General features: G+C 39.3%; 1 protein-coding gene across 13 annotated transcripts in view; it reads right to left on the bottom strand.

The window, feature by feature from the left end:
* The window catches only part of LOC128692052 (Na[+]-driven anion exchanger 1), a 369,866-nt gene that overhangs the window by 103,198 nt on the left and 252,975 nt on the right, over nt 1-13,693 (bottom strand). For all 13 annotated transcript variants that reach the window (XM_070085267.1, XM_070085266.1, XM_070085273.1 and 10 more), the window contains one exon: nt 5,474-5,640. In XM_070085267.1, coding sequence (XP_069941368.1) covers nt 5,474-5,640 — 167 coding nt within the window. The remainder of the gene's footprint in view (nt 1-5,473; nt 5,641-13,693) is intronic.

Genomic DNA, 13,693 nt, shown 5'->3' with positions numbered 1-13,693 from the left:
TTGTACTATATGGTATAGGGTACCATGCAGTACAGGATAACATATGGTGCAGGGTACCATATGGTATAGGGTACCATATGGTACATTGTACTATATGGTATAGGGTACCATGCAGTACAGGATAACATATGGTGCAGGGTACCATATGGTATAGGGTACCATATGGTACAGGGTACCATATGGCACAGGGTACCGTACAGTACATGACACCATATGGTACAGATACAGGGATAACTATGGAAATAAGTCACCATGACTTTTTTGGGTTATCCTAGGATTTTATACATATGCTGCTATGTATGATAATCTATGTAATTGTATTTCTGTACACCTGAATAAACTTACTCAAGTGCATGTGGCATCATAAGTAAGTTTATTTAGTTATACACAAATAAAGTTATAAAATATCATACTTAGCAGCATATGTTTGGAGAACCTAGGATAACCCAAAAAAGTCAGACAGAGTTATTTCCATTAGGGTCCCTGTACCCTGTACCATATGGTATAATGTACCATATGGCACAATGTACTATATGGTACATTGTACCATATGGTACCATTGTACCATATGATACCATTGTACCATATGATACCATTATATGACATGGCACCATTGTACCATATGGTACCATTGTACCATATGGCACATTGGTACCAGATGGTTCAAAACCATAGAATTCATCTTCAGCTCCACTTAGAACTGTAAGTTGTGAAGAGGAGAGTCAGAATTCGCCCGGAGAGTGAGTGGGGAGTGAGAGCTTCCTTGCCGCCAGGCACGATGAACAAAGCTACTTTGCTGGCGTTCCCACAATGCCATGTGGACATCCAGATTTTTTCTATGGTGTGCACACTGACCACCCAGACCCATTCTCTCAGATGTAGGCCTACCAGCCTTCTCCCACTAAATTTGATGCCGCTAGAATTTTGGCATAGATCTACGGTTTGGACCCTGAATGTAAAGCCATAGATCTACGGGATGGACCCTGAAAGGGTTAAGCAGAATAATTTGATCCTTTATTGGCAACGTTGTCAATAAAGGATCACATTATACTTCTTAAGTGTTTGTATTTCCATTGTGTTGGTATTTTATACCATTTACAGTGGACCCCCGGTTATTGGCCGTAATCCATTCCTGAAGGTCGGCTGATAACCGAAATGGCCGATAACTGAATTAATATTTCCCATAAGAATTAATGGAAACAAAATTAACTCGTTCCCAACAAAAATATTCAAAAAAAAAAATAATAATTTTTTTACAATTATGTAAGTATTACATACCATTATTGAAGGCTATTGCTGGCTTCTGGAAGATAGGGAGGAGGAAAGAGGGAGGAGTTAGTGTTTGGAAGGGGAATCCTCCTCCATGAAGAATTTAGGTAGTAATGCCTTCTCTGGGGTTACTTCCCTTCTCTGTCTTTTAATGCCACTAGAGCCAGCCTGAGTCACTGAACCCATCTCACAAAATAACAGTCCAGAGTGCTCTGTTTCTGGCGTCTCTTTAAGATTTCCCTGAAGTGGGACAGGGTTTTGTCACTAAACATGTTGCAGATATGGCTTGTTTCAGCTTTGTCTGGGTGGTGTTTCTCTACAAAAGCTTGCAAACTGGACCACATTGCACCCACCTCTTTAATCTCTGAAGAAGGCACCTCCTTCACTCCCTCTTCCTCCTCCTCTGAAGCAAGTTCCTCAGCTGTAATCTGTTGCTGTTTAAGTTGAAGCTCTTGCAGCTCTTCAGTGGTAAGCTCTTCCCTGTGGTCCTCCACCAACTTTTCCACATCCTCACCACTCACCTCCAACCCCAGGGACTTCCCCAAAGACACAATAGAGTCCACAGGGTCGGCAGGGTCAGGGTCACAGTGAGTCTCACACCCTTCAAAATCCCTCTCTTGGACACAATCTCGCCACAGTTTTCTCCAAGCAGAGTTCAAAGTCCTGGAAGTCACTCCCTCCCAAGCCTTGCCTATAAGGCTTATGCAATGGAGGATAGTGAAGTGATTCCTCCAGAACTCCAGACGCGTCCATCCACCAGCTGCCCCAGCTGGCGGATGGACGCGTCCAAAACCACCGATAACCGAGCAAACGGCTGATAACCGGGCACCGAAAAGCCAGCCGATAACCGAGTTGGCCGATAACCGGGGGTCCACTGTATTTCCATCCATAAGACAAGTGGTGACATTTGATGAGCATCAGCAGGGTGCAGTGATAAGATGAGATAAGGGGTGACATTTGATCAGTGCTGGCCAGGGTGCAGTGATAAGATGAGATAAGGGGTGACATTTGATGAGTGCCAGCGAGGGGTGCAGTGATAAGATGAGAAAAGGGGTGACATTTGATGAGCGTCGGTATCTCTGTCTCTGCTTATCTGTCTCTGTCTGCTTGTCTCTCTTTCTGTCTTTCTGCTTGTCTTTCTCTCTGTCTCAGAGAGAGCCACTGCAACAACAGGTATTCTTATGCATTATATCTACAAGCACAGTATAGCAGTTTGGATTTTTTATGTTATCCTAGGTTATTTACACTATGTATAATTGTATTTATGTGTACCTGTGATACAGAGATAGAAAGAGATAGACAGAGACAGACTAAGATAAAGACAGACAGACAGAAACAGACAGAGACAGATAGATAGACAAAGATACAGGCAGACAGACAGACAGAGATAGAGCTAGCCAACCAGCAGCCAGCCAGCCAACCAGCCAGCCAACCAGCCAGCCAGGCAGCCAGCCAGGCAGCCAGCCAGGCAGCCAGCCAGCCAGCCTGCTTATTACATGTTGGAGAATTGTTTCTCTTGACTTAGGGCATAGGTTATAAGACATTCTGAAAGGGTGTTGCACAAATGATGCACATGGGTTATTATTGAGGTTTTTGATATTTTCTCGACCAATTGTGGCCACATCCACCTCAAAGCCACTAAACCTGGGGTCAATATCACTTTCCTCTTAAAAGGAGTGTTAATAAGACATGACATCAGTGAATCTTTGGTGTTTGCCGCATTGTTTTCTCTAGATGGTGCTCAGTTTAACTGGTGCTCGCACAAGGTACTAAGTGGTCCCAGATTTTTTTAATATAGTGCACACCAAGTGGTAATACCCATTCTATGCTGACCAGGCATCTCAGGCCAATCGTGCCAAATTTGGAGGCAGGAAAAATAAAACGTATATATACGTTTGGGGCGCTAACGCTAAGTACGTATATGTATACGTTTGGACCGCTTAGGGGTTAAGCATCAGCGATTTTTGCCCATTTTGAGTCCTATTTTCAGCCAATTATATTGCTCCATTAGACCAAATTCTTAGCTATTTTGCTAGTATGTGTTCCAATTTATCTACTGAGCACAAGTAATCACCCAATTAACTATTTCATCTACCCAATAAAGTGATCAGAAATTGGTAATTTGGCCAATTTAATGCAATGGTCAAAATATTCCAATTTCAAAATAGGGTCCAGAATAAATAATGCAGGCATTCCTGGCACTAAAATAGCATTTCCTCTGTTCATTAGTTATGTTTCCAGGCTTTACAGATGAATTCCATTTTGATTTTTTATTCACATAAAGAATTTTTATTCACACCAAAAAATAGAAGATGAGTTGTTATGCAATATTGTAATAATTGTATAAATAATATTAGTGCATTTGTGAATGAACATTAGACCCACCAGCTGACATGTATTGGATGCATGATGTGATTTATTTACTCTTGAATGTTGGTAAAAATCAAACATTTCTGCTACTTTGAGCTCAATTTCAAGCAATTTTCAGCACTAAAACTAATCAAAATCTTCTCTATTTCTGTAATATATCTTCCATTCTATCAATTGGGACCAAAATCTCACTAATACAACCATAAAAACCATATGAAAATACACCGCAAAATCGATTGCAATCCCCAAAAAAACGGTCGCAGTTTTTTTCTCGTTACACTGTGTGCTGCAGGATTTGTTTTGTATAGTGCACACTTATCAAATACATACATTCTCTTATATCCAGGGCAAAATTTACTGCTCACAGCTTATCTGAGTGAGCTGAGCTCACAACATAATACTATGGCACAGACCCTATCATCAAAGCCATAGAACTATGGCACAGATCCTAAAAGGGTTAATTATAATAGAAGATGATTCATTTCACAGTATATTACATACTGTCAAATGTTGTTTACAAACCTTTGTTCGTAGAATTTATAAAGCTATAAAAAGTTCAGCTTACACAACTTTTTTCATGCAAGTAATAAACAAAAATTTGGCTATGTCATAAATAACAAGCCGTTGTTTCAGTTATATTGTCAAAAGAAACAGGTTGGTAACCACTTGAACTTCATAAGTTTCTGATGCAAAAATTTTAAAAGCAAAATTAATACAAAGAAACCACTTAAAAAATAAAAATTAGGATATTATATGCCGGAACATATTTCCCCATGCATTCCCAGGTTGACAAGGAATTAGAAAATGATGAATACACTCTTACTAATAAGCATATTAGAGCATAAATCAATCAGCCCAAAGTATGTGAATCTAAGATACTGAGAACTTGAAAAGACAAGTTGAACCATGTTAGGTGAAATTCGAAATCTTATTGAACATCTTGCCAATTAACTTGCCATTTAAAACTATGATCTAGTGTAAAATAAAAGTAAAATTACTTTGTAATGAAAAAGGGACACAGGTTATTAAGCTGCGAGGAGGAGGATGTTTACCTGGCTGTACCACTCTCTCATCCTCCCTACCTCAAGCAAGCATCAATAACAAAGACATAAAAAAAAAAACACATTGCCTAAATAGTAGGTTGAATGTATTTCAAGGGATGCTATTTTTAATAAAGGGCTTTGAGAGTGTGATGTATTATTAAATATTAAGCTCTTTCATATTATAAGAGGGACACAGACTGTTTGGTTATATGTTATTGGTCCTTGGGATCACTGCCCCTTCAGCAGTCTCAGACCAAGCCTTTTAAATTGGTAAGGAAATATTAAGAAACACACAGGCAAGTAAACAAGGGCTTAAAGATTTACCTGCCATCTTTTGTTAGACAAAAAAAAAAAAAAAAAAAAAAAAAAAAAAAAAAAAAAAAAAACTCACTCCCTGGATGGTTACTGTCTGCTGACTTACTGCCTGTTAAGATGACTGACTTTCTCCCTCCTTCAAGGTCACAAAGTGGACACAATCAGGACAAGTCAGATGCCTGGGTAATGCATAACTAAAATCCTCTTTCTTCCACCCCTCCCATGAATTCAACTATATAACAGAGAGACTATGCCGTGTTGCATGGAATGAGGTAATCTTAGCGCAAACTATGTTGTAATGAAAGTGTTGTGGGAATGCAAATTATATGAGGTTCTATTATGTATTTAGGAGTTACAGTAAATGGTACAGCATTTCAGATGTCACAATAATACCACACATAAGATAATGCAAACCCAAACGTACTCAGCAGATCTAAACGGAATAAAATAAGACTTTTGGAAAATCTGTCCCTTACTTGTTCTTAGTTGGTGAAGTTGGAGGTTTTTTTTCCTGGTCTTTGTTTATATCCATCCACACACCACTCTTGTTAACTTCCTCTGATATGTTGATTGGATTCATTGGAACTTTCATCACGTTTCCATTGGCCAGTGGAATAGTCATTACACCTTCAGCAGTGCTTATCTGAAAAAATAAATTATAAAATAGTTAACTGGCAACTTTTAAGACTTTTTAAAATGGTCAGCAAGCATGTGAGAGCATGTTAGATAGGAGTGAATGGAGACAAATGGTTTTTTGGGACCTGATGAGCTGTTGTAGTGTGAGCAGGGTAATATTTTATGAAGGGATTCAGAGAAACCGGTTAGCCGGACTTGAGTCCTGGAAATGGGAAGTACAATGCCTCCACTTTAAAGGAAGGGTTTTGGATATTGACAGTTTGGAGGAACTTTTGAAATGTTGTATCTGACTGCCTCTGCAAAGACAGTAATTATGTGTGAGCAATGGTGAAGTTGTTGAATGATGATGAAAAAATTTTTCTTTCTTTTTGGGTTTTTCATATTTTTTAGGTCACCCTGCCTCGGTAAGAAATGGCCGATGTGTTAAATAAATAATATATATATATATATATATATATATATATATATATATATATATATATATATATATATATATATATATATATATATATATATATATATATAGAGAGAGAGAGAGAGAGAGAGAGAGAGAGAGAGAGAGTTAGAGCTAAAGAAGTAGCAATAATGTTGAAGGATAAGTTATGGCAGGATAAGAGGGACTACAAATGTATTAATTCAAGGATTATGTGGAGTAAAATAAAGGTTGGATGTGAAAAGTGGGTTATAGTAAGCGTATATGCACCTGGAGAAGAGAGAAGTGTAGAGGAGAGAGAGAGAGAGATTTTGGGAAATGTTGAGTGAATGCATGGGGAGTTTTGAACCAAGTGTGAGAGTAATGGTGGTTGGGGATTTCAATGCTAAAGTGGGCAAAAATGTTGTGGAGGGAGTAATAGGTAAATTTGGGGTGCCAGGGGTAAATGAAAATGGGGAGCGTTTAACCCGTAAACGGTCCAAACAGATCTACGTTCACATGTGTAGTGCTACAAAAGTAGATCTAAGTTTTTTTTTACATATTTTCAAATATAACAAAAAAAAGTAGATCAAAGTTTTTTACACATTTTCAAATGTAAAAAAATAAAGAGAAGATCTACTTTTTTTACATAGTTTCAAATGTTGAAAAAACGTATATATACATTTGGACCGTTTACGGGTTAATTGAGCTATGTGTAGAAAGAGGTTTGGTAATAAGTAATACATATTTTATGAAGAAGTGGATAAATAAATATACAAGGTATGATATAGCATGTAATGAAAGTAGTTTGTTAGATTATGTATTGGTGGATAAAAGGTTGATGGGTAGGCTCCAGGATGTACAGTGGAACCTCAAATATTGAACTTTCTTCGGTCCAGAAGGCTGTTCGAGTGCCTTTACCGAATGAATTTATTCCCATCAGGAATAATGTAAATTAGATTAGTCCATTTCAGACCCTCAAAAATACATTTATAAAAGCACTTACAAAAATACACTTACATAATTGGTCGTGTTTGGAGCAGTTCGATTTTTGAGGTTCCACTGTACATGTTTATAGAGGGGCAACTGATATATCGGATCATTATTTAGTTGTAGCTATAGTTAGAGTAAGAGGTAGATGAGAAAAGAGGAAAATGGCAACAACAAGCAAGAGGGAGGTGAAAGTGTATAAACTAAGGGAGGAGGAAGTTCGGGTGAGATATAAGCAACTATTGGCAGAAAGGTGGGCTGGTGCAAGTATGAGTAGTGGGGGGGTTGAAGAGGGTTGGAATAGTTTTAAAAATGCAGTATTAGAATGTGGGGCAGAAGTTTGTGGTTATAGGAGAGTGGGTGCAGGAGGAATGAGGAGTGATTGGTGGAATGATGAAGTAAAGGGTGTGATAAAAGAGAAAAAATTAGCTTATGAGAGGTTTTTACAAAGCAGAAGTGTTATAAGAAGAGTAGAGTATATGGAGAGTAAAAGAAAGGTGAAGAGAGTGGTGAGAGAGTGTAAAAGGAGAGCAGATGATAGAGTGGGAGAGGCACTGTCAACAAATTTTAATGAAAATAAGAAAAAATTTTGGATTGAGTTAAACAACTTAAGAAACCTAGAGAACGAATGAATTTGTCAGTTAAAAACAGAATAGGGGAGTTAGTAGATGGGGAGATGGAGTTTTTGGGTAGATGGCGAGAATATTTTGAGGAACTTTTAAATGTCAACGAAGAAAGGGAAGCGGTAATTTCATGCACTGGCCAGGGAGGTATACCATCTTTTAGGAGTGAAAAAGAACAGGATGTGAGTGTGGGGGAGGTGCGTGAGGCATTACGTAGAATGAAAGGGGGTAAAGCAGCTGGAGCTGATGAGATCATGACAGAAATGTTAAAAGCAGGGGGGGGGACAGTGTTGGAGTGGTTGGTATTTTTGTTTAATAAATGTATGAAAGAGGGGAAGGTACCTAGGGATTGGCAGAGAGCATCTATAGTCCCTTTATATAAAGAGAAGGGGGACAAAAGAGATTGTAAAAATTACAGAGGAATAAGTTTACTGAGTATACCAGGAAAAGTGTACGGTAGGGTTATAATTGAAAGAATTAGAGGTAAGACAGAATGTAGGATTGCAGATTGAGCAAGGAGGTTTCAGAGTGGGTAGGGGATGTGTAGATCAAGTGTATACATTGAGGCATATATGTGAACAGTATTTAGATAAAGGTAAGGAAGTTTTTATTGCATTTATGGATTTAGAAAAGGCATATGATAGAGTGGATAGGGGAGCAATGTGGCAGATGTTGCAAGTATATGGAATAGGTGGTAAGTTACTAAATGCTGTAAAGAGTTTTTATGAGGATAGTGAGGCTCAGGTTAGGGTGTGTAGAAGAGAGGGAGACTACTTCCCGGTAAAAGTAGGTCTTAGACAGGGATGTGTAATGTCACCATGGTTGTTTAATATATTTATAGATGGGGTTGTAAAAGAAGTAAATGCTAGGGAGTTCGAGAGAGGGGTGGGATTAAATTATGGGGAATCAAATACAAAATGGGAATTGACACAGTTGCTTTTTGCTGATGATACTATGCTCATGGGAGATTCTAAAGAAAAATTGCAAAGGTTAGTGGATGAGTTTGGGAGTGTGTGTAAAGGTAGAAAGTTGAAAGTGAACATAGAAAAGAGTAAGGTGATGAGGGTATCAAATGATTTAGATAAAGAAAAATTGGATATCAGATTGGGGAGGAGGAGTATGGAAGAAGTGAATGTTTTCAGATACAGTGGACCCCCGGTTAACGATATTTTTTCACTCCAGAAGTATGTTCAGGTGCCAGTACTGACCGAATTTGTTCCCATAAGGAATATTGTGAAGTAGATTAGTCCATTTCAGACCCCCAAACATACACATACAAACGCACTTACATAAATACACTTACATAATTGGTCGCATTCGGAAGTGATCGTTATGCGGGGGTCCACTGTATTTGGGAGTTGATGTGTCGGCGGATGGATTTATGAAGGATGAGGTTAATCATAGAATTGATGAGGGAAAAAACGTGAGTGGTGCATTGAGGAATATGTAGAGACAAAAAACATTATCTATGGAGGCAAAGAAGGGAATGTATGATAGTAGTACCAACACTCTTATATGGGTGTGAAGCTTGGGTTGTGAATGCAGCAGTGAGGAGGCAGTTGGAGGCAGTGGAGATGTCCTGTCTAAGGGCAGTGTGTGGTGTAAATATTATGCAGAAAATTTGGAGTGTGAAAATTAGGAGAAGGTGTGGAGTTAATAAAAGTATTAGTCAGAGGGCTGAAGAGGGGTTTTTGAGGTGGTTTGGTCATTTAGAGAGAATGGATCAAAGTAGAATGACATGGAGAGCGTATAAATCTGTAGGGGAAGGAAGACGGGGTAGGGGTCGTCCTCGAAAAGGTTGGAGGGAGGGGGTAAAGGAGGTTTTGTGGGCGAGGGGCTTGGACTTCCAGCAAGCGTGCGTGAGCGTGTTAGATAGGAGTGAATGGGATGAAGGGTATTTGGGATCTGACGATCTGTTGGAATGTGAGCAGGGTAATATTTAGCAAAGGGATTCAGGGAAACCGGTTATTTTTGTATAGCCAGACTTGAGTCCTGGAAATGGGAAGTACAATGCCTGCACTCTAAATTAGGGGTTTGGGATATTAGCAGTTTGGAGGGATATGTTGTGTATCTTTATAGGTAATATGCTTCTAAACTGTTGTGTTCTGAGCACCTCTGCAAAAACAGTGATTATGTGTGAGTGAGGCGAAAGTGTTGAATGATGATGAAAGTATTTTATTTTTGGGGATTTTCTTTCTTTTTGGGTCACCCTGCCTCAGTGGGAGATGGACAGCAACCACCCAGGGAAGTACTACCGTCCTGCCAGATGACTGTGAAACAAAAACCTGTAACTGTTTTGCATGATGGTAGGATTGCTGGTTTCTTTTTCTGTCTCATAAACACGCTAAGATAACAGGGATATCTTGCTACTCCTACTTACACTTTGGTCACACTTCACAGACACGCACATGCATATATATATATACATACATCTAGGTTTTTCTCCTTTTTCTAAATAGCTCTTGTTCTTTTTTATTTCTTCTATTGTCCATGGGGAAGTGGAAAAGAATCTTTCCTCCGTAAGCCATGCGTGTCGTATGAGGCGACTAAAATGCCGGGAGCAATGGGCTAGTAACCCCTTCTCCTGTATACAATTACTAAAAAAAGAGAAGAAGAAAAACTTTATAAAACTGGGTTGCTTAAATGTGCGTGGATGTAGTGCGGATGACAAGAAACAGATGATTGCTGATGTTATGAATGAAAAGAAGTTGGATGTCCTGGCCCTAAGCGAAACAAAGCTGAAGGGGGTAGGAGAGTTTCAGTGGGGGGAAATAAATGGGATTAAATCTGGAGTATCTGAGAGAGTTAGAGCAAAGGAAGGGGTAGCAGTAATGTTAAATGATCAGTTATGGAAGGAGAAAAGAGAATATGAATGTGTAAATTCAAGAATTATGTGGATTAAAGTAAAGGTTGGATGCGAGAAGTGGGTCATAATAAGTGTGTATGCACCTGGAGAAGAGAGGAATGCAGAGGAGAGAGAGAGATTTTGGGAGATGTTAAGTGAATGTATAGGAGCCTTTGAACCAAGTGAGAGAGTAATTGTGGTAGGGGACTTGAATGCTAAAGTAGGAGAAACTTTTAGAGAGGGTGTGGTAGGTAAGTTTGGGGTGCCAGGTGTAAATGATAATGGGAGCCCTTTGATTGAACTTTGTATAGAAAGGGGTTTAGTTATAGGTAATACATATTTTAAGAAAAAGAGGATAAATAAGTATACACGATATGATGTAGGGCGAAATGACAGTAGTTTGTTGGATTATGTATTGGTAGATAAAAGACTGTTGAGTAGACTTCAGGATGTACATGTTTATAGAGGGGCCACAGATATATCAGATCACTTTCTAGTTGTAGCTACACTGAGAGTAAAAGGTAGATGGGATACAAGGAGAATAGAAGCATCAGGGAAGAGAGAGGTGAAGGTTTATAAACTAAAAGAGGAGGCAGTTAGGGTAAGATATAAACAGCTATTGGAGGATAGATGGGCTAATGAGAGCATAGGCAATGGGGTCGAAGAGGTATGGGGTAGGTTTAAAAATGTAGTGTTAGAGTGTTCAGCAGAAGTTTGTGGTTACAGGAAAGTGGGTGCAGGAGGGAAGAGGAGCGATTGGTGGAATGATGATGTAAAGAGAGTAGTAAGGGAGAAAAAGTTAGCATATGAGAAGTTTTTACAAAGTAGAAGTGATGCAAGGAGGGAAGAGTATATGGAGAAAAAGAGAGAAGTTAAGAGAGTGGTGAAGCAATGTAAAAAGAGAGCAAATGAGAGAGTGGGTGAGATGTTATCAACAAATTTTGTTGAAAATAAGAAAAAGTTTTGGAGTGAGATTAACAAGTTAAGAAAGCCTAGAGAACAAATGGATTTGTCAGTTAAAAATAGGAGAGGAGAGTTATTAAATGGAGAGTTAGAGGTATTGGGAAGATGGAAGGAATATTTTGAGGAATTGTTAAATGTTGATGAAGATAGGGAAGCTGTGATTTCGTGTATAGGGCAAGGAGGAATAACATCTTGTAGGAGTGAGGAAGAGCCAGTTGTGAGTGTGGGGGAAGTTCGTGAGGCAGTAGGTAAAATGAAAGGGGGTAAGGCAGCCGGGATTGATGGGATAAAGATAGAAATGTTAAAAGCAGGTGGGGATATAGTTTTGGAGTGGTTGGTGCAATTATTTAATAAATGTATGGAAGAGGGTAAGGTACCTAGGGATTGGCAGAGAGCATGCATAGTTCCTTTGTATAAAGGCAAAGGGGATAAAAGAGAGTGCAAAAATTATAGGGGGATAAGTCTGTTGAGTGTACCTGGTAAAGTGTATGGTAGAGTTATAATTGAAAGAATTAAGAGTAAGACGGAGAATAGGATAGCAGATGAACAAGGAGGCTTTAGGAAAGGTAGGGGGTGTGTGGACCAGGTGTTTACAGTGAAACATATAAGTGAACAGTATTTAGATAAGGCTAAAGAGGTCTTTGTGGCATTTATGGATTTGGAAAAGGCGTATGACAGGGTGGATAGGGGGGCAATGTGGCAGATGTTGCAAGTGTATGGTGTAGGAGGTAGGTTACTGAAAGCAGTGAAGAGTTTTTACGAGGATAGTGAGGCTCAAGTTAGAGTATGTAGGAAAGAGGGAAATTTTTTCCCAGTAAAAGTAGGCCTTAGACAAGGATGTGTGATGTCACCGTGGTTGTTTAATATATTTATAGATGGGGTTGTAAGAGAAGTAAATGCGAGGGTCTTGGCAAGAGGCGTGGAGTTAAAAGATAAAGAATCACACACAAAGTGGGAGTTGTCACAGCTGCTCTTTGCTGATGACACTGTGCTCTTGGGAGATTCTGAAGAGAAGTTGCAGAGATTGGTGGATGAATTTGGTAGGGTGTGCAAAAGAAGAAAATTAAAGGTGAATACAGGAAAGAGTAAGGTTATGAGGATAACAAAAAGATTAGGTGATGAAAGATTGAATATCAGATTGGAGGGAGAGAGTATGGAGGAGGTGAACGTATTCAGATATTTGGGAGTGGACGTGTCAGCGGATGGGTCTATGAAAGATGAGGTGAATCATAGAATTGATGAGGGAAAAAGAGTGAGTGGTGCACTTAGGAGTCTGTGGAGACAAAGAACTTTGTCCTTGGAGGCAAAGAGGGGAATGTATGAGAGTATAGTTTTACCAACGCTCTTATATGGGTGTGAAGCGTGGGTGATGAATGTTGCAGCGAGGAGAAGGCTGGAGGCAGTGGAGATGTCATGTCTGAGGGCAATGTGTGGTGTGAATATAATGCAGAGAATTCGTAGTTTGGAAGTTAGGAGGAGGTGCGGGATTACCAAAACTGTTGTCCAGAGGGCTGAGGAAGGGTTGTTGAGGTGGTTCGGACATGTAGAGAGAATGGAGCGAAACAGAATGACTTCAAGAGTGTATCAGTCTGTAGTGGAAGGAAGGCGGGGTAGGGGTCGGCCTAGGAAGGGTTGGAGGGAGGGGGTAAAGGAGGTTTTGTGTGCGAGGGGCTTGGACTTCCAGCAGGCATGCGTGAGCGTGTTTGATAGGAGTGAATGGAGACAAATGGTTTTTAATACTTGACGTGCTGTTGGAGTGTGAGCAAAGTAACATTTATGAAGGGATTCAGGGAAACCGGCAGGCCGGACTTGAGTTCTGGAGATGGGAAGTACAGTGCCTGCACTCTGAAGGAGGGGTGTTAATGTTGCAGTTTAAAAACTGTAGTGTAAAGCACCCTTCTGGCAAGACAGTGATGGAGTGAATGATGGTGAAAGTTTTTCTTTTTCGGGCCACCCTGCCTTGGTGGGAATCGGCCGGTGTGATAATAAAAAAAAAAATAATATATATATATATATATATATATATATATATATATATATATATATATATATATATATATATATATATACAGTGGAACCTCAAAAATCGAACTTAATCCACTCCAGGAGCTAGTTCTAAATTCGAAAAGTCTGAAATTCGAAGCAATATTTCCCATAAGAAATAATGGAAATACAATTAATCCGTTCCAGAAACCCAAAAATATTCACACAAAAATACATTTTATAG

This window comes from Cherax quadricarinatus, chromosome 15, assembly GCF_038502225.1.
Source record: "Cherax quadricarinatus isolate ZL_2023a chromosome 15, ASM3850222v1, whole genome shotgun sequence".
In the NCBI taxonomy this organism is placed as follows: Eukaryota; Metazoa; Arthropoda; class Malacostraca; order Decapoda; family Parastacidae; genus Cherax; species Cherax quadricarinatus.
This window is presented reverse-complemented; position numbering and strand designations above follow the sequence as displayed.